Source organism: Anopheles darlingi, chromosome 2 (genome assembly GCF_943734745.1).
Source record: "Anopheles darlingi chromosome 2, idAnoDarlMG_H_01, whole genome shotgun sequence".
Lineage (NCBI taxonomy): Eukaryota > Metazoa > Arthropoda > Insecta > Diptera > Culicidae > Anopheles > Anopheles darlingi.
Genome location: NC_064874.1, coordinates 69653557 through 69680475, shown reverse-complemented (window position 1 = coordinate 69680475; position 26919 = coordinate 69653557). Strand labels below are relative to the sequence as shown.

Sequence of the window (26919 nt, the reverse complement as noted above, 5' to 3'; positions counted from 1 at the left end):
TGTTGGGGAAGCAGGCAGAGGTGGGGAGGGGGGCAAAGACTTTTGCGGCGCAACGGACAGCCTGGATTGCATACATTCGGGAAATTATGGCCTGCAGCGAACGAATGGCCATCCATGCGGCGTGAACGAAGCGTTGGATCGATTGTGGCTTTGTGGCGGAAATCGATTCACTGTTGTTGTTGCTGCTGCTATCGTTGCTGGTGCTGCTGTTGCTGTTGCTGTTGCTGTCGGTATCGCCACTGGTGAATTGAAAGCCCAGAAAATCACGAAAACACGGCACAGGTGATGGTGGAGACACTGGCGATGAATATGCATTATTGACCCCCAGTAATCTCGACAGTCGTTTGTCAGTGTGTCACTCCGCCACAAAAAAAATCCCAAAAGGTTGCGCGACACCAACGCACGGGACGCCCGGAACGCACGAGCGGACCTCGCGGAACACGGAATCGGAAGGAATTAAGGACCAAGGAGCCCAGCTGTGCGGGGTCAGCTGCGACGGAGAAACGACAACGACCGGAGGAGAACAGCAACCGAGACCGAGAATTGAATCGACAAGACTTTGACTGACCGGTTCCACGAGCAACCGGCAGCAGAACAACAGAAAACAAAAAAATCCAAAGAGCCCGAAAAGCGGTGCTAAAAAGGGAGAGAGAGGAAGAAACCGAACCCGGGCGGCGGGGCAAAACAAATTGAGGAACGTCACGCGTCACGCGTCACTTCCGTGGCCGCAGCAAATCATTGACTAGCCTTGGGCTTTGCTTCGGTGTGGCGGAAGAAGCATCGGTGCTTCTTGGGGGACCAACGGAGAGAGAAAGAGAGAGACGAGTGTAAGGAACGGATAAGCAACACTCGAGGCCACGGCAACCAGGCCCGGGCGGGAACCACAACCATCCGACTACTCCGATCATCCTGCGACACCGTGTTCCGTAGCTGCGCGGCAGGTTCATCGGTGGCCGGTTCCGTACCGGTGGAGGTGGCGGGCGGAACGGCAACGGTGGCCACGGTTCCGGGAGTGATCCGGGAGGGGACCGACGTGCGCCGGAGCGTAACCCAATGAAGAAGATACTGATCATCGTGATCAAGATGATCAAAATGATATCGAAAATCATTATGCTGAATCGGTATCATAACTTTCAGTGCTACAAACAGCTGCGGATATACAAGTGGATCATCGTGCTGATGCTGCTGGCGAACACCTCCATACGTAAGTAGCCACACCTCACTGATTGTTGATTGTCGTTTATTATGTAGTTATTGCGATGCTGCGTGTTGTATATCATTGTTCAATCTTCGTTCACTTTGGTTGCTATGCTGGGAAATATATATAAAGCAGAGCAACTAGCTAAAAAGATCAGTTTAACTGTATTGTTGAGAATAAACCAATACGCTATGCACTGCGTATGCTTTAAGGTTTAGTGTTTTATCTTCCCTTGTGCTGAAAGCATAAATTTTTCGATTTTATAACGTTTTCAAAGATTGAACTTATTAGGAAATATGTTAAGCAAAGTCATAAGAACGAGGGATGTTATGCTATTTCAGCGAAATGGCAGGAACATATGAACGATATCGTGTTTTCGGGGGGTTCCCCATTGCAACGCTACGATGGTCAATGTTGTCAATCCTTTTGGCAGTGGTGGTACAATGTTGTGCACGCCACTACTGTTCCGCCCACTGGCCTCGCTCGGTATCGCTATCAGTTCCTGGGGCAGACCGTAAGCTCGAAAGCAGTTGCGACCTATCATCAGTCGTAGTTCGTGGCCGCCAGAACGCGCATCGCACAATGGCGAGGTCCGCTCTTTGGTTTCTTGTGGCCACCACCATCGCCATCGTTACGATCGCTAGCGATCCGGTGCGTGCTGATGACCAACGGCAGTGGCGACGTGTAAAGCGTCAATTCTTCGCTCCACCAAGTGCCGAATGCGTCATTACCGAGGCGGAAGTGGAGCAGATCGTGGAGCTGACCCGGTACATCGATGGTTACCGTCGATCCTCATCGCCATCGTCGTCGTCGAAGGCGTCACGCAAACGACCGGTCCAGCAACAACCGATTTCGGACGAGTGTGACCGGACGTTGGGTGAGCTGAAGCACACGCTGCAGAACGTGATGACGCGGTACGATACGCTGCAGCAGGAGGCACTCGAGGTGACCCGGTACGAGCAGCTGAAGGCCCAGCAGGAGTCGGTGATCACCGAGATGGTACGCCAGGTGGACAATCTGAAGCGGGAAGCCGAGCAGCGGTACAAGGCGGAGGTCGAGAAGCTGCGGAACAGTTTGCAACGGTTGCAGCGCCGTTTGGCCGAAAATTTGCGGTTGCTGGAAGAGGAACGGTTGCTCGCACACCAGACCCGGCGTAAGCTGTGCGTTACGTACATTCAGGGGGGTAAGGTGGCGGAAGCGGCGAGTGTTTTTCGGGCGCTGAATGGGAGTTACAGTGTGGTGGAGGTGCTGAATGATACGTATCGGGGTGAGGCCGCCGTAGTGGTGCCGTTGGTGCTGTTTTATAAGGCGTTGTGGGACGATGCGCAAGCGTTTCGGACGATCGACGCGCTGGAGGAACTGTACCGGCAGGTCGAGCATAATAATCAGCTCGATCGGGTACACTGCCGGGAGATGTTCTACTCGATGAGCACTCTGGATAGGGCCTACACGGATCCGGTTGATGTTGCCCGGGTGCGGGCACTGTTCGAAAAGCTTATGCTCAGGCTACGGGCGCTGACAAGTAACAGGGATTAGTGGTTGCGCTTTGGTGGTTGAAATAGATGGGAACCATCATTACTTTTATATTTTTTTCTCTGCCTATTGAGGAGAAATCAAAATATATTCACATTTTTGCATAAAAAGATGTAATAAAGTTTTCCTGTGCGTATCATATGCTCAGTCCTCTTCCTGCTCTCTCTTTCTCTCGCTCTCTTTCTTTTTGTTTCTCTCTCTCTCTCTCTCTCATGGTGCCATCTCGAGAGCGCGCGCGCTCTCACTCTCTTGTTACAGCGCGGGTTCTTATTAGGCAATTGCCTGCCATCACTCACGGCTCGTTGGTCTAGGGGTATGATTTTCGCTTAGGGTGCGAGAGGTCCCGGGTTCAAATCCCGGACGAGCCCGCCGTGGAATCTTTTTTATATGCTGCTTTCTCCTTCACCACTGCTCAGGTTCCATCTTTTTAGATGATTAAATCTTTTACGTGGTGGGTGTGCGTGAGCAAAAAGATGTCTCCCATCCTTTTAACGCCTCCAAAAGTAATGAGCATACACACACACACACGTCCCACACGTGTGATGAATTACTTTTCCACCGGGCTCTCCTGGACGCCTTTTATGCTGGCCAGGCAACCTCAGAGCATTCCGGGGGGGGGGGGGGGGCACCGCCGCGCCAAGCTGACAACCACAATAAACGGATTCGTTATTTATTTACGCTGCCAGTAGTGTCTGTGAGTGAGGTTCGGTGTAATAATGCTCATGTGGTAAGGCCGTGTGGTCCTCATAGTGGCGTACATGCTGCTGCTGCTGCTGCTGCTGCTGCTCATCATCCTGCTTCCCACCTCGGTACAGACGCAGGCCGTGCTTTTAAGACGAGCGCCAGTGGAATATGAGTGGCCTAAATAATTAATGCCCTGTCCGGGATAGTGTGCATTTACCCGTACATGCACAGCGCAGGACAACGGTGAACGTTGCCGCTGGCCTACGACGAGCGCTACTACACTGTTGCCGTGTCTGTTGCTGGATGCTAGACAGGATTTGCGTTTGCGACCCCCAAAAAGTGGCTTCGGTGGGGTGAGGATCCATAACACCCATAATGCTGGTGGTCGGTCGGTCACACACACACACACACATTACCCAGGACACTCGTTTTGCCGAATGGTGGTTCGCTGGCAACGGGAACGCTGGGCCCGTAGCCAGCCCGAAATCTCGGTACCCGGGATATATCGTGATGATGTGGCAGGTCAACGCGGCCATCGCCGGGATTTGCTCCAATCTGCTAAAAATACGGAACGCGCTGTGCTTGGGATGGATGGAACGCTGCCAACCGGCCACACTTTGGCATCGAATCGGAAGCTCATCACGTCATTTCTCTCTCGGTTGCTGACCGGTGACCGATGATGATGATGGGTGTCACCGTAAGTCGCATGCCGCACGGATTTTCGGACGCCCACAAGCAACAAGCGGTCCCCGGGAGTGGGTCCCTTCATCCCTGTTGCTTTCTGCCTGCTGACGTAGCGGAACGACCGTCTTGCCAAGGTCTTGCCACTTCCTACGTGCGCGTGGAGTATCATTGATCAGACATCGATAAACTGGGCCTATCAGAGCCAAGTGCCAAGAGCCGGAGAGCAACGAGAGCAACGAGAGCATAATCAAGATCGGGATGGAAGAAAACCCGAACCCGAACGGAGGACACTTGATGAGAAGAGCTCCGTGCTCCATGCTCCTCGAGACTCGTTCTCGTTGCTCGATTGAAAGTTCATTTTGTCAGGACAGGATTTATGAGATGTCCATGCACGATACTGTGTGTGTATGTGTGTGTGTGTGTAGCACTCTGTCGTCAGATGGGGTAGCGAGTAGCCAATTGGCAGTCTCGAGCTCAAGACTTCAATGAGTTATTCTTAACAGGCTGCTGCTCAGGTTGTCCACCACCACCACCATCGACGTCGTTGTCGTTGTCCTTTCTGTGCCTCGTACCAAGGGCTACCCGGGGTCAAAACGTTTTCCGCTCCGTTGGCCACACTTCTTGGCCATACGAAGCAGACGAAGAAGGCGGATACAACGTTGGGATGTCCTTTCGATTTTGAAGCATCCTTCTGGTCGTTGAAGCAGAGAAAATAGCAGATGGAGAGCAGAGTTCGTTCACTTATGCTAACTTACATCTCCTCCACCACTACGGCATTGGCCGGTATGTTTACTCTTAACATTTCAACTAGAAACCTGACGGAGGTCTAGACACACCAGGAAATGGGTTTCCTTTCAATTCCAAATCGGCCACCGTCACCACCAACCGTCATCGTAGCAACCATCGTCGTTGTAACTGTTGCCGATGGCGAAGGGGCTGTAGAGAGTGTTGGTTGGTTGCATGTCCTGCATGCCGACCTGCATCTGACACCATTTCAATGGCCAATGATGATGGTGGTCAGGTGCTAGATGCAACATTGTGTGTGTGTGTGTGTGAGCGTGTGTGTGCACAGCAGTCACTGCACTTTTGTCAAACCGGTACAACTTTTGCTGTGGCTGTCCGGCGCATACAAAGGAAACGAATAAAATAAAAATAAAACCAAAATGTCGGCCAACTTGTTGGAACAACTCCAATTTGGAAACTGTGACCTGCCGACGCACGGAGACGTTGCCCGGGCACAATGTTGCGCCCTCCACGGCATGCTGCGGTGTGTGTGTGTGTGTGTGTGTGCCAGTGCACATGGTCCTGCTGGTTGCCATGTTTACCGGCAGCAATTTGGAGCTGTTTAAGGGCTTTATGGCACTCTGATGACGGTTTAACGCTTTGGTAAGCACCAGCCCAAAAGGGGGAGCTAGTGCATAGTCCACCTCCGCACAGACTTGTATGAAAGCATTGAACCTCCAGCATGCCCTCGAGGGAGAATTTCTCACCGGGGACAACGGACCCGTATGCCGTGTGCATGTGTGAGCATGTATTGCCCGTTGTTAATAGAACTTTTTCCATTTCGCGTCGTCGTCGTCGTTCCTTGGCAGGTGAGAGAGTCCTGAGGGCGTGGGTGCCGGGGATGATGTTTAATATTTAAGGACATTCTCGCCGGTGGCCCGGTTGCCCGTCCTCACGGTAGGCTGACAGACGGCGATGGCGATTGCCAGACATGCCAGGAGTGTCCAGGAGTGGCGTATGGAGCGTGCGCTCGTGAAGGAAACTCACCCAAAACCCTCCCAGGATTATGCTAAGAGGATGTCTCCCGAGGTCCAGCACTTTCCCGAGTGTGCTCACGGCGTCCTTGCGGCCCAGACAGTCAGCCGGTTCCCCTTTTCCCCGTTCCGAACCAACACAGTGTGCTAAGGTGCCTGGGTCAGGTCCAGGTCCAGGAAGTAGCTCATCGGCCGTATCCGTCCGTCCGTCCGTCCGTAGGGACTGTCCGTTTCGACTATTAAAACTCACCGCACCTTCGCACCGCCATTAGTCGCATTTCTGTGGATTGGCTGCCGCTGGCTGCTGCAGAGGTCGCGGTCCGTGTCCGTGCTTCGTCAGTCGAGTCCATTGCCGGACGGGAAGGCTCCGGGCGCTTACGCGAGGTGCAGGAGCGTTAGAGAGCGTCTTAATTAGTCCGAGCGATCTTGTGACGGGAGACTTCGCTTCCTGCTCTTCTTCACTGCTTCACTGCTCCGGTTTCTGTCCCTTCTGCTCGCCAGGAGGGCTTCCGGATATTGCGTCATCCGCATTTAATTTGCCCCAGGTAAGTCAGCCAGCGCTGCGCTGTCCGATGGTAGTCCGTCCGTAGGTCCAGAGCCGTGAACCAGGAGTTGCACCAGGGAATGGTCTGGAGCAAGGCAGGCAATAACGACACACATTAGTGGCTGGAAGGCGAAGTCCTACTTTACACTTGCTCCACACCGCCCTTCGGATAGTCGCTCCCGAAGCGGACATTAGCCGAGATGAAGCCATTTGCTGGCTGGATTTAGTGCCGAGCTTTGTGAGAAGCGGCGGTGTCCGACGATGAAGTATGTCGCTATGGCTCACGGCTGAAGGTATCGCCCCGAGAGGAATGGTCCGCAAGCGACGGTCCAGTTCGTCGAGTGAAACTCTGACAGAAACGTTGGAGAGAGATGCTGTAAATGTCTTTTGAACTCGAACTCGTTCCGGGAACGTGTTTTAAGTAGTGAGGTTTTATGCAAGAGTTGTAAGAGTTATGCAAGTAATGGTATCTTTATGGTGTGTTTTCTTGATAGCTTCATACTTTTAGCACTGTATGGATAATACATCTGTCATTGGATGATGACTCGACGTGACGTCATAAAATGAAAGTTATTCTTTAAGGCCCTAGAGAATGCCAAGTGGAACTATTCGATCAAGCTTCTTGCTAACAACCATAGTGAGGCGTACTTAGAACGAGTCTGGTGAATACTGACGATGTTGTGCCACCAAATTGTCATTCAACATTTTTTATAGTAACTTGAATTATTTGTGTCCTGCTACAACCATTACTGAATGTGACTTGCGGTTCCTTTCTAGCCGCGTTTTGAGGTATAATTGGTCCAAATTGAGTTGGGCAAAAGGATAGAGGCGGACAAAAGCGATGTGCAAAATGGGTAGCAGTGATCGGCATAAGTTGTTTTGATGGAATTGGTTACTGTATTGGTTTCTATTTTAAAATGCACTGCTTTTGTTGTCTCAAGCTCAAATGAACATGTTTATGTTATTTGAATATACTTGGGCGGGTATTTTTCGATGGTAGGTACTTAGGTACCTGCTATCCAAAAGACTCCAATGAGCTACTCGTTTCTTAGTATTAAAGCATCACAACCAATTGATCGGTCATTCCTTGGCATTCGTTTTTGATAGGTTTTGGACACGAAATTTTTCACTTTCATCAATTATCCCCCAATACTAATGCAATATTTAAAGCGAAAAATATTCCCGGATGGCATCAGCCATTCACGACCGATACCATAATGTATAGCCTCGAAGTGATGCCCTCTCCAGTGATGTGTCTACAATTCCAGAGAACTATTTCAAATTATTGATACTCTTCCAATCGGACTTCCATCCTGAAAGCACTCGTCACGAAAACGATATCCACAGCCATATACCGGTTGCTAGTGCCGTGTTCGCGTGTTGCACTTGTGTTGCGAAGCACAAATGGCATTCACATGCTCCGGGAACCACTGTTCCGGCCATAAAGCTCAACAAAACGCTCAAGACGAGACCGCGGTAGCAACCGTATGGAGGAGCAAAAGTACTTTTAAAAAATGATGTTCCATTTAGCTGCGAAGAGCTACTTCAAAACACTGCTCGGCGGGCGTTGATAAACCGACCTTTGCGGGGGGATGGCTGGAGTCGAGTTGGAGTGAAGTTGCGGTGGCGTTGGCGTTGCACAAAAACCCGGCTATCTCATGCACATTTTTCACCAACAATCTGCAGCAACGTGAACCGAGGACCTTCTTTGGACCACTCGCATGCTCGTCGCTCGCTCGCTGACTCGCCAGGAAGTTAGTTTGCTTTAGCCGGAAGCTTGATAAAGGCGTGAGTTAAGAGGGAGGGGCTGGAGGTCCTCCCCCCGCTGGAGCAGTAAGTGTGCTGCTCATTGAAATAATTAAAACATAAACACAACGTCAACCCGTTGTTTGTGTGCTTTGGGGAGGCGGGTGTCCCGGCCGCAACAGATTTCGCTGACAGTTGCAGAGGGAAAAGGGCGAGGGCATAAGGATGTCGCCCGTAGGTCGCACTCCTTTAGCTGGGCGCCAATTAATGGACGCCAGGGTGGCATGCTGGAGGGATGCGGTGCTACTGGATTGCTCTCGCTATTATGTGCCATCATAAATTTAAGCTTTTTCACAAATAAAGGTTGCATGAAGCATGAAAGGAAGCAGCCAGCTCACCAGGAAGTGCCCGCAATGCAGTGGCTCGAGTGGTGTTGTTTCAACATGTGTGGGTGTGGTTCAAGTGTTCAAGGTAACGACGAGTGTTAGATAATTGAGGTTCTCATCGTCCGTGCAAAGTCAGACCTGACCGGTGAGAGATGGATCTTAAATTGCAAGAGGTCTCAAGAGAAACAGTTACTCAGTGGTCTCAGTGCTGCATTGAGGTTGTTGTCATACTTGAGATTGTGAGGAACACTTGTGTTGGCCAATTATGCTTGCTACCAGACCAGATCGATGCCAGATGGCTCTCTAAGATTCAACCTGGTGTACTGTCGGTGCAGCCAATGAAGCAAGCTGTCAATATGATTCAGAACCCTCGCTTCAATCAGATCATTCCATCGAGAATGCTTCGTAAACTCCTTCAGTGCATTTCCTTCGTTGCTGGCCAGGATGTCGGGTTCTCTCTCTCCCTCGCGTGGGCTCTTCGTAAAATGGAATACTGCTTGAAGCTTTATGAAGCGTGTCCTTCGTTTTGCTCGTTTGTTCTTTTGCAACGCGCGAGTAGAGTATGGTGTACGTGATGCAAAGCAAAGTAAAGCAAAGCAAAAACGGGGCCACAATCCGCGTGCTAACTTATGAAAGCTTTAACGCTTTCTGGCAAAACTGGGACAGCTGGCCGGAACGGATGTGCTCGGCACAAAACGAAAAAAAAAACAATAATAAAAGGAAAAACAGAGGGAGGAAGAGCGCCGTTGAAGAGCGAGAGGCACATGGATAGCAAGAATCGTAAAAAAATTCTGCAGCCCTTTGAGTAGCGCGAAACGACTCTCGTGCGATACAACCACCGGCGATACGGATTGTTTCTGTCCCTTTCTTCTTCCTCATTCTTTCCGTCCGTACCGAGGAAGCTAGGATTCTTCTTCTTCCTGCAAACGGTGCATTGGCACCGGAACCATTGCACTCGCTCGCGCTGCACCCTCCGAAGCGCTGGCAAACTCTCAGCACACTTCGATGCACTTCTGCCTCACTGTTTTAAATGCTTTTATGCATAAACCTTGAGATGACGAACAAAAAAGCTGTGTGGAGGGCGAGGTGGTGCACCGACGATTCCTGCCAGGTTTCAGCATGGTCGCGCTCCTAGCAGCCAGCCATTGCAACCACCCTCTGCTGGATGCTGGAAGGGTGGTGGTTGCTGGGGTGCTGTGGCCGTTTTTTGTTCTACGCTCGCTCCGTTGTCTCTCTATCGCCGCTCGTGCGAGGATGTGCAAATTGCATCAACACACACACACACACACATACGCAGGGGTGCGCGTGCACACATCGGCTCAATTAAAGCCGTACTTCCTGTATCCCTGTGTGTGCGTGTGAGTGTCTGTGCTTGTCCTTGTCGCTTCTCTCAGCGCGATTGGCAAAACAAAAAAAAAGGGATCCATCGAGAGGGGTAAGTGTTGGTGTAATGCACACTATCGGAGGTTCGACGGGAAACGGAGGCTGTAATCGACTTAGGGTAAGGGGATGCACGAGCTTGAAGCTCACATTTCCACTCCCCCGAGAGCTCTGCTGGGACTCAGTCCGAGGAGCAGGAAAATTAATTGCATTACACGCTCTATTTATCCGTCGGATGCGTAACGTAATTGATACACACACAAACGTACCTGCACACACACACACATGGGCAAATGGTTTGTGTTGTCCAGAGGGTTCCATCATATTAAACCGTGGAGTGAGCTGCTGGTTTCGGACGATGGAACCAAGTCAGTCGCCGTACCGATTGAGCATAGTCGACATCGCATTGGGCGTCGGTATGGTTACGGATTGTACCGGGTTCAGCTTCACCTACTGCTACTGCCACTGAATGGTCCCGGGGTACTCCATTCATGTTGGGATCATGAAATTAATCGTGTAAAAATGATAATCGATCCACTTCAGTGACTTCGGTTGCGGTGGTTGTGGTGAGTGCCGGCAGGGCTGCAGCGTCTCTGATAGGGCCACAACCTGGTCCAGTCCGGGCCGGCCCCTCGCTCGGTCGGTGTACCGAGGGGCCTGCACAAGACAGGACCTGCTAGCATATAATGAAGGTAAAGATTGATGCCGGGTAGCGAGCACTCGAAGGGAAGGAGAAGAACGGTGCACTGATTTCCGTTCAGTTCCATCTATGCTGCTGCTGCTCCGTTTGAGGATGGTTATGCGTTGCGTTGGGAAGTGGGGGGAAGCGATGTGTTACAGCAACAAATGCTTTGTTCCAAGCTTGAACCGTACAAGATGCCACCATGTGCATGAATGTTTCAATTGAGCCTGAATGTTGCGCAAAGGTATTTGCTTATCGTCGGCCGGCCGTGCAAGGCCTTCAATTCTGTTTAAGGTAAATGTTGGTTTGAGCTAGGGAGGCTTGTCTGGAGCACCATGAACATCTAATAGCATAAAGGGGCTCATCGGTGCATGAGAAACACAATGCAATCAGCCCCGTACCTCGGTGGAGTGGTTCCTTGGAAAATGTATCCTTTTCCATAGTTTTGCTTTGCACTTAAAATTAAACTTCAAATGTGATCAGCAGCCAACTTGTCCATAGTAATTGGTATTATGAACCAGCATTATATTAGCCTCCCCTTTGGTAATTTCGGGTCAAAAAAGGCTTATTTTTGACGACTTTTAGTGAAGAAACCGTTTAACTTTTTTTTTAAGTGAATGTCATGTTAAACTACAACTTTTGAAGTTTATTTGGTTCTTTTTTGGGGAAGATTTATTCAAAACTACGTTCATGGCATTCAATCTAGAAAGGTAAGTTTGCAAAAAAGTACTTTTTGCGGTGCCCATCATAGCAACGAGCCGGGTCATCAGAAATATGCAAATGAATATTCTTTTGTTAGATTATAAGTTTATCCAGGTAGCCCCGTCGAGTTTTTGTGAAATTTACCATTTTTCGATTTTTGGCAGATTTTTAAAGTTAGAAAAGTGATGCTTTTTTCGATGTTGCCTCAAAAATCGAGTTTTACATAATTAAAAAATAATTGTTTTACAAAAAGTATTAACAATGTTTATAAAATCTTGACGGGACTACCTGTAAAATAGTATAAATATTAAGTGTTTAAAATTTCAAATCGTTCGGTCCAGTAGTTTTTATGCTACGATGGGCAACGACTTTGAAAACGCAGGTTTTGGGAATTGCGATTCGAAGTAGCGAGATGCTTTGAGCCTTGTATATCCGCCTTTCATACAAGGCTCAAAGCATCTCGCTACTTCAAAAAAAAATCAATATCTTTGTCAGTTTTGCTTTGATTAATCTCACAATTTTTCAAAATACTCTTGAAAGGATAAGCTCTCATAAAAAATGTGAAAAATAAAGGCGAAGAATTAAAATAAAATACCGAAGCCCCCCAATAATTTCATTGCACATCGTTCTTCCAATGCGGTTTCAAACTTGTTTGAAACTAAGCCATACGATATTGCGTTATCTGGTCAATAAGGTTGTTAATCTATCAATAGTAAGCCATATTTCACCAACTGCCCGATGGTAACAAAATCATAGTTCACTTACGGCAGAAAGTTGCTATTGTGATAGTGATAGACAACTTAACAATCATTTTGAATTGGAAAAGAGTTTCTAATCAATCTAAAATGCTGGAAATGACATCAAAGGGAAATGCAAATTGAACCGAACAGTTCTCGGACAGCAAAGTCGATTCCTGCTCGCTACCGCTACTTCCACTGTACATTCCATTTTCATTTTCTTATTAACTATCTCCATTTCGCTGGGGATGAAAATACTACTTTCCGTCGTGTTTGCTGATTGGTTGGTGACCTTCGGTTCCCGTTTCCGTTACGTAACCACTGTTATCTAACAAGTTTGCAGCCACTGCTACAACCATCAGCAACGTTTCTGCAACGGTCTCTCGGCAGGACCTTCTGTCCGTCCTTACCGAGGAACCTGCATGCATTTCAGGGCCGGCTATCTTCTGCTTCTGCTCGGTAGCTAGCTCAAAAGTTCCCCGGGATCCTAACTCATCGGCACATGAGGTCCCACGGCCCAGGGGGTCCACACCGAGACCGGAGACCACTCCCGGCTCACGCGCTAATGAAATGAAAAATGGAGAAAGAGGCCCGTTCATCCCGTAATGCATCATCGGAGGAACTCGTTCCGTGCTTCTTCTTCTTCTTCGTCTTCTTATGTTGTGGGCACCAGCGTCGGGCTTATGCTCGGTTCGGAAGTTTTCTTGAGGTTCCCGAGCTTCTGCTAGACACCGTTCCCCTTCAGGCGAGGATGACGTTTCATCCATCGGATGGAAGAAGTTGCACAACATCCGGCACTTTCCCTAGGGGGGTTTCCCGGTGCGCTGGGACGATGCTAGCGAACCAAACCAAGTGACAACAAAAGCTCGCTCACAACAACAACAACAGCAGCAGCAGCAGCAGCAGCACGGACGACGACGACGACGACAACTTCTGTATTGAAATTAATGATGTTCATCAATCATTGGCAGTGAAATCTTGGTGTTAGATCCGCTTTCTCCCAATCTCCCGGGGAGGGTGGGGTGGTCACACGGGCCGGGTTCGGGTAGCAACGTGACGCGGCACTTTTGTGTACAGATGTGTGTGTGTGTGTGTGTGTTCGATGCCAAAGAGATGCCAAAGAGGAGCGCGTGCCTGGGCGTTCTGGTGCGCCTGCTGCTGCTGCTGCTGCTGCTGTTGGTGTCCGGTGGGATCGTGTCCCGTAAGGAGGGCTTGTGCCAACCACAACCAAAGCACCAAGCACCGACGGTCCGACGCCTGGTCGCGCCTTTCTTATTTATGATTTAATTTCGTTCGCTTCATTTCGTTGCCCAAACCCCGGGACTGCTGCCGCTTCTGCTTATTGGCTGACATCCTTATACCGAGCGTTAGGATGCTGGATGCGCGAGTGTTGGAGTCCCAATCGATGGCGATGGTTGTCATCGGGCACTCGCGGTCGTCTAATAGAGCGCCAGAGAGGAGTGACGAAGACTCCGGCACCAAACACATGTACCCACGCCGAAAAACATCAAACATCTTGGTTGTCGCCGTTCGCGCCATTCCAAATCTAATCCATTCTCAGAGCGGAAGGGTGCGCCACGACGGGAATCCGGAGCGAGGGGAGGGGTGAACTGTAACGGCTTGGATTAATCAGCTGCCATTAATCCTGCGGGTTGATGGGATAAGGACCGCCCCCGGCGGGGCAACGTTCCCGCGCGAAACCGCGGTCGGTTTCCCGGAATGCTGTCGCGCATCTTACCTCCCCCTCTCTCTTTTCGCCGGAACACTAGCGCACGGCGCGTGGAGAAGAAAAGGAACGGGGAAGGAAGGAAGGAAGTAAGATTTCGTTTTAACTGGATATCGCTTGAGCGGATTATGGGGTGCCCGGGATCGACGAGGAATACTGGGAAAAGCGGATCGGATATGCATCGTAAGGTGGGATTTGAGGGGGTTGGCGAGGGAGGGGGAGGGTTCGTCTTAGTAGGCCGAGCACGGAATTCCGTTTTGTGGACGTGGTAACGTGGGGCGTGCGTCTGCGTCCTTCTGTGTGTGTGTGTGTGTGTGTGTGTGTGTTAGAGAGAACGCGAGTGAGCCCCAAATCCAGGAAACAAGAATCACGCCACGTGCCGGCATTTAATTCGATAAAGTAGAGCAACGATAAGAACGCGAACGAGTGTTTGCTATCTCGCATCTCGGCGAATGCTGGCCAGGCCAGCCTGGAAAAAACGCGTAAACCGCGTTTGTTTCCTTGAGAGCGATTCTTGGGGTTGGAAAGCATAAGAAATTGGCATCCAGTTCTTTATATGGACATATTTTTTAAGGTACGTAAAGGTGTCGGTACATGCTGGCAACTTTCAATTGCCGGTACTGTGCTGTAATCAGAGTGACTGTCAGAGTGAATTGTCATTCGGCATCTTGCAATATCAAGCAATGCTATGCACTGATAAACGAATGCAATATTGTTTTGCAAACTGTCGGAAACTAAAAATCAAGTACTGGTAACTAGAGCATGTTGGAAATGGATGGAATGGAATGGAAATTTGGTTAAAAACGACGATTCGTAAACTATTGTAGATTTTTTTATCAAATTCTATTTGTTTTTGGGTAGATTTTGAGTTCCACAGATAATATAATTCCTTGCATGCATTTAGAAGCTCTATTAACGGTCATAAAAAAGTCTTCTAAAAGATTTATCAAGCATCAATAGGCCTGGAGGTCTTATATGGAACAATAGGTCATTTAGGATTTCAAATGAATTGCCAATCGAGTGAAATGTGCGAGTGATAAGCGAGATATCTCCATGCAATGAAATTATTTCATGTGTTCTGAGGCCAATGCAATAAAATCTCGCTTTCACTGTACTAATCGGACATTTAAGTCCTCAAAACACGAAGGATATTCCCGGTTCAACACTTGCAGCATTTCGAAACTTGAATAACCCGTAGGATAAGCTGATTGATCAGCATCCTTGCGGCAATTGAAACAGGAGCAGCAGCCACAGAATCCCAGCAAAAAAAATCGCTCCAAGTCAATCCTTAAACGATTTCCTCCAACAATCAACGTGATAACAGCGTGATACGAGAGAGCGTGAAAGAGAAAGACACATAGAGAGAGAGAAAGAGAAAATCCCGTTGAAATGGAGGTTTCAACGAGAGCCATATTCTCGGTTGTCTGTTTCGGACAACCGGTGGGGCGGCCACCGAAAACACGTATCACGCGGCGCTTCCTGTGCAAATATGAATGTTACACATATTGTGTCCCGGCGGCTTCGGTCGGTACCCGGGCGGGGAGAAGGGTGCTGATACAGCAATCGTATCGTACACCTGCACCTGGTTTTGCTTGGCACGGAATTCCAGGACTCGAGCCACCCTCCCCCACTACGGGATGACTGGATGGCCTCCGGGTGGAGGGCAAGGGAAGGGGAAGACCGCCGGAGACGAGCCGTAGTTAATAATGCAGATGCCGCTCACGCTTCAGCTGACAGAAGCAGACCACCTTTTCCATTATCCATGATGGGTGGCATGTTTACCTTGTCTGCTGCTGCTGCTGCTGCTGCTGCTGCTGCGGTGAGTACATTTACATGTGCAGAGGAAGAGGAAGAGGAGAGGTAGGACGGTGAAATGGAAGCGAAAATAAAATACACACATACACATGCACACATACACACACTGGTCCTCCTCTTTCTCTTCTTTTTCAACGAAAGATACAGAGAGAACCGCGAAGATGAATTTTCATTACAAGCACTCCCTGTTCCGGCTTTCAGCCTAGCGAAGGAGCTCCCGCTGCCAGAGCGGTAAGAGAGTGCCGGGAGGGTACCTTTGCACTGTTCTACGACACTTTGTCCGGATCTACTTCCTGCAGCTCCTACGACAGCGTCCAGGATGTGGTATTGTTTTTTTTCCAGCGATTCGATTTGCAAATGGGCACCTGGACCATGGATTACCAAGTCCGAGGTCTGCCTCACTCACAGTCAGATTAGTTACTCCCCGATATGGGGGAGGTATCTTTAATAACTATTAACTGTTTGCGTTGAATGATTGTCGTGGAAGCATTGGCGTTTGCTTCTTAAAAAAAAATGATAAAGGCTCATCAGTGATCGAAGAAACGAGTGTTATGGTCTTCGGTTGTGGTGCCCAGAACATGCTGCCAGAGCCTTTTGTGTCCTTAGGGACCATTTCCACATTATTAAATCACCAACTAGCCAGTCACGAGGCGCACGCACACATTCCCGGACGTACTCTTTGGGGCTTTACGTCGCTCCAGGACAAAGGCGCTGCTGGAAAAGCTGTCAGCAAGCAAAGGACCTAGGAAGAGGTGAAGGAAGAAGAGGAGAAGCCTGGTTTCGCTGATCGATTTAGCTACCGGAAGCAGTGACACAAAATTAAGAACTTCCGCTGACGGCGTGGCGGAAGCACCAGCTTCCAATGCTGTCGAGAGGAAGGAGGATGGCGTGGGATCGCGTAATCATCAGCAGCAGCAGCACCGGTCCCGGTCCTGAGGAGTTCCTGGCCTGCCCGGATCCCGTTTTGCACTCGGTACTTCGTTCGCTCGCTCGGATTCCAGGGAACAGTCGCCTCTGGCGTCGCACCGAGTACGCTCGGTGTGTGTGTGTGTGTGTGTGTGTAGGTGGCTAGTGGGTATGGTAAGAGTGGGAGGTGGGATGGTTTGCGGTGGGGAGGGGTGGAAAAAATGAAACACATTTTGAGTAAATAAGGTCTGATAGAAAAATAACAGAATGGGACCTTTCGATTTGCCCAGGTCCCGGCATAACGGTCTCTAGCTGCTGCTGCTGCTCCTGGTCCTGGCCGTGGCAAGCATTATGCTTTACAGCCAGCAGTAGCAGTAGTGGTAGTGGTAGCGGTCGCTTCACTGCTTACTTCATTTCCAAACCCGCCGTAACTCTGGAATGAGCTCCCTTCGCACCGAGGCCCCCAAACCCCGAAAACCCATTCCTAGCATTGGTCGAAAGGGCGCCCAGAGAGAGAGGAGCTGAAAGGTAAAACAAACCACCCTCGCCGTCACCTCTTAACCTCCCCCTTACCGCGCGCGCGGATGGATGGAAAACTCAGCAGCTGACAGCAGGTTTGAGGAGGGGATGGAGGATATAGGGTGGTGGTGAGAGGTTGGGCAAACGGAGGCTGCCGAGAGTTGCGCCGTTTCGTTATTTAGTTGCGAGCGAGACTCTGTTTTTTCTCTCTCTCTCTCTCTCTCTCTCTCTCTTGCACTTCATCCCCTTTTTTTTCCTCCCTCGAACCTTTTTTCCGCTCAATGCTGGTTATGTTGCCGCTGGCGATTCGACTCCTTGCGCTGGATGGAAATGACGGTGGTCGTTGCTGAGCCATGCATAGTGTGTGTGTGTGTGTGTGAGGAGCAAAAAGCTTGGATGATATGGAATCCGCTCTGTTACTCAACCGGGGAGGGGTTGCTGGTATCTTTGGCTGTTGCTGCTGTCGGTGGAAGGGTTGTTGAAGGGTGTTTGTGTGTGTGTGTGTGTGTGTGAGTGAGTAAATGAGGTGAGCGCAAAAGCGAATGGCGTAAACGACGAAAACCGGAAAAAATCTAGTGCATCAAGCAGAAGAGGGTGACGAAAAGTGGGGTTGGGAAATGTAAAAAGTGGGGATGGCGATGATGAAAAATCATAACCCGCTTCCCGATGGCACCTGTCCGTGATGCACGTGATAAGAAGGGAGAAAGAAAGAGAGAGAAAAAATAGAGTGAGAGAGAGAGAGAGAGAGAGAGAGAAAATAGAGAGAGAAGGTGCCTCTTTCCTTCGCTTGAATTCACTTCGAAGGCCACTTGGCGGTGCTTGGCGTTTTGCAAGTGCACGGGGACCACTGTGACCACGGATCTGGAAGTAAGTGAGTTAGTATCGCCTTCCCTTTATCCCCAACCCATACCTGCAACCCTGCAACAGACGACGACGCACTCTGCCACAATCGGGTGGGAGTGGGTGGAGGGAGGATTCCCCAGACACCACGATGCAGCAGCAGCAGCAGCAGCAGCATGATGGGATCATTAGTTTAATGACCTCATCCTGTCCTTGCCGCATTTCATTCGCCACGGTAAAGAAGAGGGTGCCGGGTGAGAAGGGAGGGAAAAATGAGGCCGGAAAAAATGTGGGGGACAATTCACTTCCCCCTCCTTCCCCCTGTTCGGCTCAGCAGCTAGCACATCCCGGAACCGGAACCGGAGCCGTGGTCGTGGTTCTGGTAATGATCCGTGGAATCTGCGCCCACGTTCCACGTGCCACGTGCCGGCGTCTTTTCCATTTAAAGGGGCCAGAGACCTACCCGGGAATCGGAATGGTTGAAGAATGGCCGCTTCAGAATCTAAATGCAATCGCGATTAGCGAGAGACAGTCAAGCGTTTTGCGTTACTTCATTTTTTAATCGCGTTCTCGCGGTTTATGCATTAATGCACGTTCGGCACCGCACCCGTGACGTCCCGTAGTTGAGGGGCCTTGTTTTTTAGGACCTCTCGAATGGGGGGGCATTCCGACCAGCAAGCGGACAAAAACTCGGAATCAATTGGTCGCTGCTTGTTGGCCCCCGGAGTGAGCTACTACGGATAGCATTCCATCGAAGCGAAGCACGTGCTTGCGGTCATCAAGAAGACCTTTCCCCCGGCTACCCAGCCTCCTTACCCTTGACCAAACAGATGATGTGGTGTGATTGGGTGGAAATGGGTTGCGCGGCGGCTGCTTTTGAATTCTGACCATGATCCGGCCATCGTTGTCATCATCATCCGGTCCCCAAAGAGAGCCTCAAGAGGGTCTCACGGGAACACGCGGTGACGTGGTGACGTGGTGCCGCGGTTGTATCCCCTTTTATGTGTCCCCAAAATGGCCGAATTACCACTTCTTTCCGCACGGGTTACGATGGCCATTCACGCGCAGAAAAAAGGGATCTTTGTTGCTGGTAGATGCGTTGCTGGTTGTTTGTGCTTGTGTGCCCGCCTGAGTGTGTGTGTGTGTGTGTGTGAAGGGCACTATTTGTGTTTGCCGAGGTACTTAGCGGAGCACTCTCTTCGGTCACATACACAATCAAAGCCACTTCCACTTGGAATTTTCCTTCGAATCGAACGAACTCGAAGAATATCATGACGATTTCGGATTGGACCGAGATCTTTCCAGATATTTATTTTTAGAACAAACAGAGGAGCAGGATCTTGCTATGTATCGTTGGCGATTATTGGTTCGTTTTGCTGCACGGACCGATGTTGATGTCCCGGAAGGGTCTTTGAGTTATTTTTGTATTTCTTTTCACTAAACTGATCCTATACAAGACTTTTAGTATTTTTAACTCACAGTTAAACAGCTTTAAAACTCTTTATATCCAGTGTAACACCACCTTGGTTTAAATTCCGGACACAGGATAAAAAAAATCACTTAACTGGCTGCGTGCCGATGGAGACGCATGGTAGTTAGAGTGGAGGCGCCAGGTAGCAGGTAAAAGCGAACGTTTTTTGTGCATCTGTGAAGCGATGCAGCACGTGGTGGTGCTGATGGTGGTGGCCGAGAAACCGATCCGAATTACGGGGACCAGGGATGCTCTTAAATCCAGAACTTTACGACTTGAGCTTTCGGTGTACCGGATGACATTCGCCCTTTCGCTCGAGGGTCGAGGGTGGTTAGGGTGGTCGAGGGTCCGCACTGTCCGCGTGTGGCCTAATCCCGAGCGAAATTGGTACAACGGGGACCATGTACAGCCCGCATTATGAACATGTTACACTCGATTATCATGTGTGCGCCGGGCCGCCAGTGGCTTCTCGCCTGGGTGCGTTCTGTAACATACATTCCGGTGGATTTCAGGCTCGGTTGACCCCGCAATAAGGGGACGGGGATGACGGACCGGGGCGGGGGATTTAATTTTCTCCCTGCATTCATAATAATAAAGGGATTCTTTGGCTCGACGTCACAACTTATGCCGTGAGACCCGGTGGGGGTGCCCCCCCCCCCTCCTGCGGCGGCTAAATCCTGTGGTCCTTGCGGAGATGAAATGGATCGTGCGGCAAACGCAGCGTTAGCGTTCGTGCTTTTGGTTGGGGAAGTTTTTTTGCTCGTTAGGTTTGTTAGCGATCAAGGTGGTGGGCGCAGTTCCTGGGTTCGTGCTGCCTCGGGAAATAGAACATTATCCTTGCGGTGCGGCAATCAACAATCAAGAAAGCACAATACGTCTCGAGCGTAAAGCAGTACACGCTAGCAATACACGCTAGCAATGGTACCGTTAAGAACTTTCAAAATGAGTTTTTGTGGAAGTTGACGTCGTGTTTGAGAATGGTCAAGATGAAAGAAATTTATTTCAGAACAATTTTCTGCTAATCAGGTCTGTTGGAAATTCGCTTGGAAGTTGCTGTAAAAATGTACACATTGCCCACAAAAGCTATCGACTAGGGCCATTAATTGTCTAGAGGGAGAGTCTTATACGATCGAAAACAATTTTCTGTCTGTGGAATGAATTTAATCGATTATAAAATTAATGGAAATGGTTGTTGTTTTTCAACATCGTCTGTTAACTACTATTTATTTGTCTGATTTATTTCTTGGTCTACTTCTATCGCTTGCAGATGTTTTTAACAATCGCAATGAATTGTAGCATTCGCAAAATTTAAAGTAAATACTTTATGTCACCAAATGACCGGTTTTTGCAAGCTAATAACAGTTTACCGTAAACAGAGGTTGCTATCTTGTTGTGACAGTTTAAGAAATATATAAAACATTTCAAATTTAGATTTACAATAGCATACCAAGAAAGATTCGACACTTCATTTGCAATTCGTTCTACGTGTATCGGAAATATCCTTCCGAAATATCTTCTCACATTGACGACCACTTTCTTCTTTTTTCCCTCTTTTCCCTCTAGTGTGCATGGCCGGATACAACGAGAAGCGACTGCTGCACGATCTGCTCGACTCGTACAACATCCTGGAGCGACCGGTGGTGAACGAATCGGACCCACTACAGCTGAGCTTTGGTTTAACGCTGATGCAAATCATTGACGTGGTAAGTATGAACGTGTCGTTACGTTACGTTACACTGTTTCGTGATTTTTTCGCGCGACATCGCGGGGGTAGCGATTATCTTGTGCGAGTTTGGTTCGCACAGTTCATTGGCTCTGGTGCGTGGTGCTGATGCTCACCCGCGACGGTCACGTTCGCGCGGAATACTTCACACAAAAAACAATTCGCGGTTTTTTTCTGGCGTGCCTCCACGCACAAGAGAGCGAGAGAGGGCTTTGTCCTTTTTCTCCGTCGGTCTCATCAGCATCAGCATCATCATCAGCATCGCCGGCAGCGCATCATCACCATTTTGGAAATGGTTTCAAGTTGAAGTCATTACCATCGACGGTTCGGTCGCTTCGCTCGGTCCTCATCGGTGCACATCGATCGATCGTTCGCTCGTTTGGTGGCGGGTGCTTTTGTTGGTTTTTTTTTTGAGATTTTCGCGGTTTTCCGTCCGACACCACCCCCAAGTCATTCGATTAGTTTCGCATTCCCATCCGGTTCAGTGAGCCGCAAAGCTGGCGACTCTGAGCGCCTGGCCGCTGGAGTTGGCGCCAACCATTTTCCGCCAGCTCCTCGTTCACTGCCCTTGGCCAAGGCTGGTCCGTTTCGTTCGGGTGGAAAAAGCAAGCATCGCAAGCAGTTTCGCTTCAGCCAAAAATCACCACTACCACCACCATTACCTTCTTCTCTGGGTTGCGATTTATGCAGCTTACGGGGGACGGGGAAGACGGCATGGTGCAGGTGTGCAGACGCAAGAGCCACCTTCGCTTCGCTTTCCGGTGATCAAGTTTAAACTCCAAAACTCCTGGTCATGGATCATTAAATGGCAAGAGGCCCCGAAAGAGGCCCCTTTTTAGGAGAATGAATGGACTACGACGTCGAGGTCCCGTGGTTCGTGATGGTCGTGGTGTGTGTTGTGTGTTCGACAGTTGTGAAGGAAAAATCTGGAGGAACGATAAATGTCAATAAAAAGGATATTTTTACTGCTTCCACGTGTGCACGCGCGATGGCCGCGATGGGCAGGTTGGCTTGGTTGGAGTGAGTCCGATTTAGCGACGAATTTACGGCGATCGATTTCAGGGATAAGCTAACCGATTGCGTTTTTTGGGTTTGGGGGCGCCGCTGGTGATTAGTTCTGGAATTGATTCACCACAGTTTGTGCGAACCACTCCAGCTGTGGAAGGGGGAGGGATTTCCGCATCGCAACACACCCACACAAATACGGGTGGAATCGCTTAGCAGAAAACTGTGCTTCTGACAGAGTGTTAATGGTGGTTGTGAAGTGCGAGAGAAAAAGCGTTTGCTCAGCGTTTTGGCTAGAAATAACTAAACGGTAGATAAACCTAATTTATGTCTCTAATTTATGTTAAAAGGGGAGGTGTGTGTGTGTGGGGGGGGGGGGGGGATACAGGAATAGGAGATATAAAAGTTCTCAGAGAATGTTTCTAATTTTTGCGATGTCATTTTCTGATGTCTTTGTTCGTGAACAAACGTGAGCTCTGTAACTGCAGATCACTCACACAGATTCCTAAGGAATTGTTTACATATTTAAAATAAATTGTAGGTGTTCTGAAATCTGGTCCAACAAAACAAGCCAATGGCATCAAAGTGCAGTAATTTACAGAAATAAAATAATACTCAACCAGCAGCATAAAATGAGGAAGAGTCACGAAATGTTGTAGAACGTCCCTAGAGCATACGTTCCGGTACTAATCCTTTGTCCAATAGACGTGAATATACACCACAAGCTGTGCAAAATTGTAATAAGGTATTCCTTCACGTAAGCAAAAGGCTCGCTGGTTAAAAGTTATCGATTTAATTTCAAAGAGATGAGAAAAAAGATTTTACGAATATTTTTTGCCAATTTGTCTTTTAATGTTTGAGGTTCGACGAGAAATTATTGGAATATGGTTATGAATTCATTTATTCACAAAAAAAATCACAAAGTGGTAGAATTTAAACGTTGATCTCAGAGACTAATTATCTGTTAAAATTCCTGGAAAAGAGTTTCTGTAGTATGCAAAAATAGTCTATTCACCACAATGTATTTCATTGTACATTTATGCATTGGTTTTACTGCAAAATAATCAAATAATTGTCTTTTCGCTTCATTTCAACGATGCATTTGAGTTTTTTTAATCTCAAGTGCATCTTTTGAGGTCTATTGAATAGCTTTATCGCCAAAAATATTGCAGTTATTTTGTGTTATGTGATTTTAATTTTTTAGCTTAGGTTTTCCATGAAAAAATCAACTAAAAGGTCAACTGTTTGCAGGAGAGGATATTTTTCTATGCATACTGATTACAACAGAAACACAACAATTAAATTGGCATATACTTATTACTTTTCTACAATTCCCATTTAACAACTTCAACTACAATTGAACTGTTCTGTCGTTTTCGGTCCCTCGTGGTTTATCGCTTTCGAGGGATCATGGGATAGATGTCCTGCTCTACGAAAAACTCTCTCTCTCCGCTCTGCTCTACGAAATACATACCGGCTTCATCGCTTAAGCTCTCTTTACAAAAACATAACTACCTTACATACCATTTGTCGATCGGCATACCGATTTTTTATGCTCGCGAAAACTCCACGAAAATTTACCCCTCAAACGGGGATGGTGCGCTGCTGGTGGCTGGGCCAGGATGGGTGGGCCCGGCATCGGTGATAGGATTACTCTAATTACCTTCGCTGAGCACGTAATCAAATGTATCATATCCATGCTGCTCCATCACAACCCCTTCCGTCCGTCCGTGACCATTCTCCACCGCCCTGGGGAGGGGGGCGGTGCCTGCCACTTTCCTTGTCATTTACTATTCATCCGAGTGGCGCTGCGCCGCGGCAGGAAAATTAACTCCTGCAGCCCGCCTGCCAGTACATGTACCCACCCGCCCCCCCCCCCCCCTCTTTTCCATGTGTACCATTTTTCCCTTCTGCCAACCGGAACGACGAATTCGGTCGACCACCGAAAGTGAACCGGATACCGGTGCTTCATATGGCTCGGTGCAGGCGGTTTCCGCCTTCCGTCTCGCGGTCGGCAACCAGGGAGCTATCTTCTGCTCGTGCCAGTTGTATTTCTCTATCCCTTTGCTCCCTCAAATCCGCTCCCCGTCTAGTGTTCAGTTTGATGCCTAACCGAACACCGGATCAGGATATCCGTTTCCTGCTTGGCGCGTGTTTCTCTCTCGGGTTTTTCATTTTTTGTTTCGGTTTTCCACATTTCCACGCCCGGGTAAGAGGGGTTATTGGCGGTTCTGGTGGTGGTGTTGGTGGAGCAGCAGGTGGTAGGAAGGGGAAGAGGCAGCGAAGGTTATCAAAAGTGATTTTACATGCACATTTAAGGGCTGAAGTGGATTTGCAGCGAAATTTTATTACAACTCCCTCCCCACCTCGGAAAAGTGAGTTGTGTGGTGGTGGTAAAGGGTTAGGATGGAATCTTCTTCACCACTCTTCCACTGGCCTGGCTGGTGGGGTACGGCCTGGACAACTCTGGGAGCGGTTGGCCCACTTTCGGAGCTTACCGAAAGGTTTTTGCTGGGTTTTTGCTCCTCGTTCTCGCTGCTGGGTCGGGAATCCCGTGCCTGGGAACGCGAGCGGCGTGTATGTGTGTCTCTATGAGTGTATGTGTGTGTGTATGGCAACCACCGAGCTGAATTGTGTCCGCCAGTTGTGCGCTTGCGTTTGTAAATTTTTAAATAAACGATTCCCTCTCTCGCTCACTCGCTCTCATGCTCCCTTGCTCTCTTTCTCGCTCTCTCTCTCTCTCTCTCTCTCTCGTGCTCTCGGTTCGAGCGCTCTCCATCGACCGAACGGTGGTGCCCAGGATCATCACCAGGTCGCTCTACGTTCGCTGCTGCTGCGTTGGCTCTATCCTTGTTACTGGAGGGGCTGTTGCTGTTGTTGCAGCTAGCACACATACACATATACACACACTCGCATTTACAGTCTCTATGGAGCATTATGGTGCTCGGGCTCGCAGCATGAATGGTTCGAGAGCCTTCCTCTATCAAGTGTTGTTATCATTGTTATGCTGAGTCAATATGAGCATGTTGCTCTCGAGACGCGAAACTCCAGCAACAACACTCTCCTTCTGACTGGGAAGGGGCTTGGGTTTAAGGAGATGGGGCGAGAAGAAAGGCGCATTTGACGGTCAAAGGAGTTGGCGCTGTAATTGAGATGCAAATAGATAGGAAGTTGGAACCCTTTACTTGGCACTTGGCACTCGAGCCGGAACTATTGCTGGAGCAGTATCGAGAGGAGCACTACCCTGGATGGACAAATCAGGGCATTATCGAAGGATATGCTTCACGTTGATGTGTCTAAACGTTTAGGTCATTGTTTTTCCCTCGTTGGAAGTGGCTTTGAGAGCTGCAACACCTTCCACTATTGGTCACGACCTCTCCCGACGTCCGGACGACCACCAGAGTGACCAGAGGGCAGTGCCTTTGGGTTGCATAATTGATCCGCTTCCCTGGCATTCCGTTCGATTCGACCAATCCGTTCTTTGGAACAATTTTCGATGTGGCTCTATTAGTGTTGTGAATGCAGTGTTGGACCGCGCACTGGCCTATCACTAGCCGGTCTTGCTGTACCTCGCCTTATGCTACAATACAACACGGCGATGAGGCTAGCTGGAAGACGAATTAGCTCGGAGCGATTGGACGGCGCAAACAGTAACAGGACAGTTCCATTAGCGCTGACGTGATGCGCATCGAGATGTAATTACACACAGCTTGGAGTGGTAGACCCGGTACCGACTGATAATCGATAGTTCGTATTGGAAGGATTATGCTGTTATGCTGTCGGTGTCGGCGCTGCGAATACATTTATGCCAAGTGGTCCGTTTTGATTGCTGCGATGTTCGTCCTTCCCTACTGTGAATTCTTTGACTTCTATTTCGGCGTCCCCGGGCTATTATTTATTATTTTAGGCAACTTTCGAAGAGGAAACAGTCTTTACTCTTTGGCTGCTCATACAAAACGAACTCTTTTTAAATATTCTTACGCTGCATTTTTATTTACTTATTTATTTATTTATTTATTTATTTATTTATTTATTTATTTATTTATTTATTTATTTATTTATTTATTTATTTATTTATTTATTTATTTATTTATTTATTTATTAATTTATTTATATATTAATTTATTTATTTATTTATTTACTTATTTATTTATTTATTTATTTATTTATTTTTTATTTTATTAAGGAATAACGGACGCACTGATAGAGCATTTAGCAACTAATTTAGTTTAGTCAACATTTAGTCAACAAATAACGCACATGGATAAAGCCTAGACAGGCAACGTGTGGAGGGGGATTTTGACAGCTTTTTACAACGATTATCCGAGCCGAGCTGCAAATTCATCATAATTAAAAGTAGCAACTTTATATCCAATTTACATAACGAATTGTCGAAAGCTGTCAGTCACAGTTTATTAAGTTATGCGTTATTGCTGTGATGTCTACGACTGGATTTTGAACTGGTTTTTAATAAAGCTTTTCCGTGTTTCCACTTTTTTCCAGGACGAAAAAAATCAGCTGCTCGTGACGAACATTTGGTTGAAGCTCGTAAGTACAACCGGTACCACGTGGTTTTTTCCTCTGGTTGTTGCGCTCAATTGCTATCACGGTGCGCCCGTTACTGTAGCGTCCGGCCGTCTCGATCTCGGAGTGTTTTAAGACAGCCCCAGAGTCTGGACCCTCATCGGACGTTCAAAGACCGGACACCGGATAGCGATAGCGATAGCTTAACCACGAGGGAACCACGACACCAAAACAGAAATCATATTTCTGTCTAACTTTCACATTTTCCTCAGTTTTGAGTTGCGGTTTTTGACGCTGTTAAAGTTGCGTAACACCCAGACACACACACACACACATGCCTAGGATACAAACTACACA

At 48.6% G+C, this 26919-nt stretch overlaps 3 protein-coding genes and 1 non-coding gene across 6 annotated transcripts in view; 3 read left to right on the top strand and 1 right to left on the bottom strand.

Annotated features, from left to right (window-relative positions):
* LOC125952409 (uncharacterized) overlaps positions 1 to 26919 on the bottom strand; it is a 310728-nt gene that overhangs the window by 150702 nt on the left and 133107 nt on the right. The gene's annotated exons all lie outside the window — the stretch shown is intronic.
* Positions 3 to 26919, top strand: part of LOC125952334 (neuronal acetylcholine receptor subunit alpha-7-like) — a 61502-nt gene continuing 34585 nt past the window's right edge. The window contains exons 1-3 of the mRNA XM_049681776.1: positions 3 to 1204; positions 20874 to 21013; positions 26542 to 26586. Coding sequence (XP_049537733.1) covers positions 1054 to 1204; positions 20874 to 21013; positions 26542 to 26586 — 336 coding nt within the window. The 5' untranslated portion in view covers positions 3 to 1053. The remainder of the gene's footprint in view (positions 1205 to 20873; positions 21014 to 26541; positions 26587 to 26919) is intronic.
* LOC125952383 (uncharacterized) lies at positions 1758 to 2872 on the top strand. The gene has a single exon (XM_049681834.1). The coding sequence runs from the start codon at positions 1781 to 1783 to the stop codon at positions 2732 to 2734; it is 954 nt and encodes a 317-aa protein (XP_049537791.1). The 5' UTR covers positions 1758 to 1780; the 3' UTR covers positions 2735 to 2872.
* Trnap-agg (transfer RNA proline (anticodon AGG)) lies at positions 3028 to 3099 on the top strand. The gene has a single exon. It is a non-coding gene; the product is annotated as a tRNA-Pro (tRNA).